Genomic DNA, 6000 nt, shown 5'->3' with positions numbered 1-6000 from the left:
TCTGAGTTCTGAACAAACTTTCCTTCCGCGTGGCTCCTGTGTGTTAAGCGTCCTAACCCCTAGGCTCAGTTTCTCCAGCCTAAAAAGTGCATATTAATATCTGCCCCAGGGTTTTATTTTAATGTGAATTTTAGAAATCATTGATCCTGGAAGACCGGGTCTAACTGGACTGACTTAGCATTCGCCACCCGGTCCTCAGACAGGGAAGGGGCTGAGAAGCCCAAGGAGGGAAACCCAGCTCCTGGGGGAGTCCTGCACGGAACCCAAGGTCGTCCGCCCCTCCCGGGCCTTTGTGGCCACCTCCGAGGGCAGCCTCAGGGCCAGGCAGTGGTGTCTGCTCAGTCTCCCTGCCTCCCTGCCCCCTCTGGGGCATCCACAGCTCCGGAGCTCTCCGGGGCCCGACGCCTGGCTCCGCCCTTGGGCCTCATTATCTACGTTTCCGCGACTGGCGCTGCGTGAACTTGGCAGGCCCTCCCGGCGGTGATCGGGAACACTTTGTGCCTCCCCGTCGCCGGCACCGCCCTGCCGGGACCGGCCCGCGCAGTCCACAGGGCCCGGGTCGCTGTGCGCTAAGGTACGCGCGCCCTTTGCCCCGCCACAGGGCTCCCACGCACTTGTCCTCGGTTCCCCGAACTCTTCGCCTTCGGGCCAGGCGCCCCAACGTGGGTTGCCCCGCGCATAATTAAGAGGTTCCTAAAGATGCTGTGGCCCATTTAAAAACAAAGCCCAATTATTAGCACTCAGCGGCTGTTTCTGCCGGCTCAGCGTCAGGTCCCCCAGCGCTGATGACAAGCAGCGCTTGGAAGGAGGGTCCGGGGGACCTGATCCGAGCCATCAGAACAGTTTGGAGACCACTTGGGCCCCGGTGCCCCAGCTCTTCTTTCCTTGGCTGCAGAGCTCAGGCAAATCCGTCACCTATCCGGTGAAATGGGGTCCGCTCCGGGCCTGGCGATCGCGCGCAGCGCAGGAGGTGACAGAGGCGGGGGTGGTGTTGTCTCTCCCAAGCCTCCTGAACGCCGCCTGCCCGCGGTGCCTGCTCGGCCCCAGCCTGAGCGTCCCGGCTGCACGAGCGGCGCTGGCTCTAAAGTGCGTCACGGGCACCGGCGCGCGGCTCCGCCGGGCAGGGTGAGGCTGGCACGGGGCCAGCGCAGGCCGGGCCACAGGAGTGCAGGGCCGTCTCCCAGACTGGGACCCGGGCGTGGAAGGCGCTCAAGTTGCGAAGACCCGGAGCGCTGCTGGGGGCGTCCTCTGGGACAGGCCACGCGCGGGCGACGACCCTTTGCAGCTTCCGCGAGCGCAAGGACTGCGCTTTCCTCTCACCGCCCCCCTCGCTTCTTCCAGCGCGGCGGCCGCGGAGATTTCCTGCCCGGGAAACGACGCGGATCCTTCCCGGGGCTCCTCGCCCCGCCCCAGGTCTCCGACCCCTCCCCTTTGCTGGGGATCCCGGGTTGGGCAGAGTCGGGGAGGAGGCTCCAGTAGCCTGGGCCAAGGAGCGGCGGGGGGCAGCAGAGCTGCTGGCCACGGACGATGCCCGCCATGTGACGCCGTCTTCCTCTCCGTGATCCCCCCACGCCTCCCGGGCCCGCGGCTCGCCGAGCCGAGCACCATGCTCCTACCGGGACACGCGCGCCCGCCGCCCGCGTCCCAGCCTGCGCAGCATCCCGGCCTTCGCAGGCAAGTAGAGCCGCCCGGACAACTCCTGCGCCTCTTCTACTGCACAGTGCTGGTCTGCTCCAAGGAGATTGCAGCCCTCACTGACTTCTCGGGTAAGAGCACCCGCCCTCGCCGTGCGCCCCTGGAGAGCTCGGGGGAGGAGGGCAGGCCCCGAGGGGCGCGGTGGGCTGGATTGAAGTTGAAGCTCCCCTTGTCGGAGGGGAGCCCTTGACATATAGATGGTTGCGTGCGGGTGGCTGCATGGAGTCCTCCTCAGGAGGAGGACTGATTGATGCACGCAGGTTCACTAGAGGTGCCCTAAAGCCAAGCTCCGTGCCGCGCCCAGCACTGGAAGATACACGTGTTGTGGCCCCGGGAGTTGAACTTAGTTTTTGCCACCCACGTTGAGAGGGTGCGACCCAGTCTCCCTCCTGGGCACTCCTGGAAGCAGCCTGGCCCAGGTCACATGGGAAGCTGGGAAGCCGGAGAAGGCAGACATGGAGGGGAGGGCTGTTGGAGATATGGAGAGGGATGGGCAGATGCTCACAGGACAAAGATACTCCAGGGCCTAACTGTACTGCCAGGATCCCTCCCTGTTTCTGATCCCGGATGCTTTACACACACACACACACACACACACACACACACACACACACACACACACACACATTTACAATCCAATCTCTCCCAAAAGATCTTTAATAGTCTTGAGGTGGCAGGTGTGGCCTGGCATAGTGAAAGAAGTTTCTGGTTGAGGATGGCTCTAGGAACATATGCTTAAGGTAGTAGCGCTTGAGTAAGGTGACAAATGTCCGTGCCACTGTGAGGACCCTTGGTCTCCATCAGGCAAAGCTAGAGCCCAGCTGAGGAAGACGCTGGCAGTCCTACACTCTGCAATCTCCAGGGATTTTCTGGCGAGTCCAGGCTTTGCACAGACCCTAGTGCGGGATCTGTTTCGCTAGAATCAAGGTAGAAACAGTCACTGCCCAATCCTATTTATGCAGTAGACTAGTACGTGGCCAATAACACTGGCAAAGCCCACACTGAGTTGGGTTTCTGATTTACTTACAGAGAATGTCATTGTTAGCTGAGAGCCCTTAGGTCAGAGGTTCTTTGCTTTGAATATTTTATATCAAGGCAGTGTTCCTGCCTGGCAAAAGGAGCCAAGATATGCCTATTTGGCAAGCGAACTGTGGCCCTTAAAATCAAACCCCAGAGGATCAAAATGTGGTGGTAAATGTGCTGGGGAAATGCATCGGATTTTTCAAGTGCTATTAACTTTTTCTCCTCCACCCCCACCCCTTTTCTCTCTTTCTGTAGTAGAACTTTCTTGGCTGCTAGAAAAGCTTGGTTTGTGCTGCTTTAAGCTATAGCTAACAGTCCTGAATCCTACCACTCACTGTCTCTTTCTGTATATTGTAAAGCAAGAATGAAAAGCTGACATCTGGTGACATCATTGTCACTGAACAAGTATAGCTTCAGGCAAATTTTGGTGTAACCATTAGATTGTTTTCACAGATTACAGACACTTAGAATTTGTTTCCTTAGGGAAACTGTTACAGTTCTTCTAACAGCAATAGGTTACCACCCACCCAAGTCTGGAATTGTCTGTCTATGTATGGCAACTATGTAACAGTGGATTGGAGCTATCAAACTTGGAGGAGATACCCTGAAAGAAGGCAGTGTTTTGACACAAGTTTTTCTAAATAGTAAAAAGGATGAAAGCCTTTTCCTTCTGCTTTCCCTGAGAACCCTGTTTCCAAGGTTTCAAACTCCAGGAGCCAGCAGCAGGGGGTGGTGTTGCCAGGTCTATCCACAGCCAGGCTCCATTTTCCTTCTGATCTGAGTAGCACTCTGGGGACCTGAGAAAGTTTCAGGGATCTTCCCTGGGGACATGAAAAGACACGAGGTCTTTCAAATTGTAGTCAAGCTCAAGTTCAAACTCAAATTCTGTATAATGTGGGGTTGGGAAGATATTAGAAATGCCTCCGGAAGACAGAAAGATGAAGTCCTCCAAGGTTGCCTAATTTGTCTTAAAACTTAAGAACCCTTTAAAGACCCCCAATCGTGGGATGAAAGTGCAGAGAGAAATTCCTAAACTCCAAAAATGTCTGTCTTAGCATCCATTTGGGAAATCCTGATCATGTAGTTCCCTGTGGCCTCAAAGTTTGCTGCCTGCTTTCCTGGGCACAGGCAGTCCTGTTTCTTTTTATGAACTTGGCAGAGTGTACAGAGATGGAACAGAGGCTTACCCTGAGACAGTGGACCCTCCCCGCGGAGCCTTATGACAATAGCTGGAGGCCAAGAGCAAGTCTGACAATGTGGACACTTGCTTGTTTTCTAAATAAGGGAAACATCAAAAGCCAGTAGAGGATGGAAGAAACTTGGGACCCATTTGCCTTGCAAAGGAGAAGGGAGGATGTTGTGTCCATGTAAAAGAAAATGTCAAAGTATCAGGGGCCTAGCCATAGTCTGTGCACGACAGGGCAGCTTGGGAGATCAGCTAAGCACTTTGGGAAAGTCGATTCCTGCTCACGCGCTCTCTCTCTCTCTCTCACTGATTTTTTTTTTTTTTTTTTTTTTTTTTTTTTGCCCTGGGGATTCCAGCATCACATCTCTTAACCCAGAGGTTGCATCTCAGCCCTCCTCCCCCTCCACGCTCATGACTTGTGCTAATCACCTTTCCAAGCCTCCTGGAACACAGCCTTCCCCAACACCCCCTTCTCTCTCCTCCCTGAAGATTTTGAGATGTTGCTAGTGGCCCCTGGAAGGCTATCATCACTGCATTAAAAACGGATCCCAGAGAAGGCAAGAGGGCTGCATGCAAAATTAGCACCTCTGATCCTTAAGCCCATCTTCAGATGTGCTTGGCTTCTATCCACCTTCCTCTTTGAGAAGCAGTTTTCTGTTCTTTTGACTGCATTCCCAAATTGAGGATTTGGCCGGAAATGTCCAAACTGATCATTGATTTTTTTTTTTTTTTTTAAGAAAGCAAATGGAAATCCAATGGAATCCCTACTGTGCTCTTTGTTCAGAAACCAAGGCAGGGAGCCATAGTAGGGGTGAGAGCTGAGAGGAGGGTGGGTTACCTCTTGGGGTCCCTACCATAAGAAACAAGGGGTTCTCCACATTTGCCTTGCCTTAAAGAGCAGGCTTCAGTTTGTCTCTGGACTTGGTTTGCAATGGCCCCTCAATAGTTGAAATTTTGGGTCATTTTGCTCAAGCAAGCTGGGTCTTCTCTTCCTTCCTTCCTTCTCTTTTCTGTTCCCTTTTTTCCTCAAAGAAGTTCGAAGGACTGAGGTAGGAGAGAGAAAAGAAAAGGGTACCAATTGTTCTAGTTGGAGTTGGAGTTCCTAAAGAGCTGTCCTAATTTTGAACAAAGTAGTCCTCACCATGTTTGGTTGCATCCCGGTTTTAGCACATGGTGGAGGGTGTGAGAAGCAGGAGGGAAAGGGGATGGGTACAAGGAAAATGGAGAGCCTTGTAAGATCTTCTTTGTCCCCAGACCTCCAAGAAAGATCGTTGTATGATGGAAGTGGTCCCCAGGGCAGATGTTCTGCTCTCTGTCATCGGTAGCCCAGCAAGCAGTGAGTGGTGCTTGGTTCCAGATTGTGCTCATTTTCTTGGGCAGCTATAGCAAAGCCCCACAACTGGGCGGCTTTGACTACAGGAATTTACTGTCTCATGGTCATGTATACTGGAAGCCTAAAATCAAGGTGTTGGCAGGGTTGTTCTGAGATAAAATACTCAGCCTCCACCACCTGAAGGAAAAGAGGTTTATTTTGGTTCAGTTTTTAGAGGATTCTGTCGAGAGGTGGCTGACTCCAATGCAGAAAGGGCGCGGTGGCAGTCTGGTGGAGCCTTCTTTCCGGCTTGTCTTCTTTTTGCTATGTCCCTATGTGGGTCCTCCATATGCACGTGCTCCTCTGTCTTAATCCTCTCTTCTTCTACAGGCATACCGAATCAGGGCCCATATCAATAACCTCATTTTAACTTAATCACCTATTTAAAGACTGCACCTCCAAAGATGGTTGCATTCAAAGGTACTGGAGCTTAGGACTTCAGCATGTGAATTTAGGCTGACACAAGTCAGCCTACAACATAACATCATTTACATCGCAACAAATAAACATGACTGGTGCCTCCTTATTTCACTGGCCAGGAATTGCAGATGTAGGAAGATGGTAACTCAGTGGCTCTTAGGAGTTCTGGGGTGGGGCTACCTCCTGATTTCAGGGTAATATAACATTTCCTATTATGCTCACAAATAGTGTGGGACCCAGAAGCACATAGAATGACTACAAGAGACTAAAAAATTTACAGGTGTTCAGCTGTACCCCAGAGCTT

At 52.8% G+C, this 6000-nt stretch overlaps 1 protein-coding gene across 8 annotated transcripts in view; it reads left to right on the top strand.

Annotated features, from left to right (window-relative positions):
- Nucleotides 1-236: 236 nt before the first annotated feature.
- Eva1c (eva-1 homolog C) overlaps nt 237-6000 on the top strand; it is a 97904-nt gene continuing 92140 nt past the window's right edge. For 4 of the 8 annotated variants that reach the window (XM_063252504.1, XM_063252508.1, XM_063252506.1 and 1 more), the window contains exons 1-2: nt 239-574; nt 1342-1766. In XM_063252504.1, coding sequence (XP_063108574.1) covers nt 1607-1766 — 160 coding nt within the window. In that variant the 5' untranslated portion in view covers nt 239-574; nt 1342-1606. Of the gene's footprint in view, nt 575-1341; nt 1767-6000 lie in introns of all 8 variants that reach the window. The other 4 variants (XM_063252510.1, XM_063252507.1, XM_063252509.1 and 1 more) reach the window with 3 other exon arrangements.

This window comes from Cavia porcellus, unplaced genomic scaffold (genome assembly GCF_034190915.1).
Source record: "Cavia porcellus strain 051 isolate PalLab524CR breed Dunkin Hartley unplaced genomic scaffold, mCavPor4.1 scaffold_7, whole genome shotgun sequence".
Classification (NCBI taxonomy): Eukaryota; Metazoa; Chordata; class Mammalia; order Rodentia; family Caviidae; genus Cavia; species Cavia porcellus.
The sequence above is the reverse complement of the archived record's forward strand: the minus strand, read 5'-3'. Positions and strand labels throughout refer to the sequence as shown.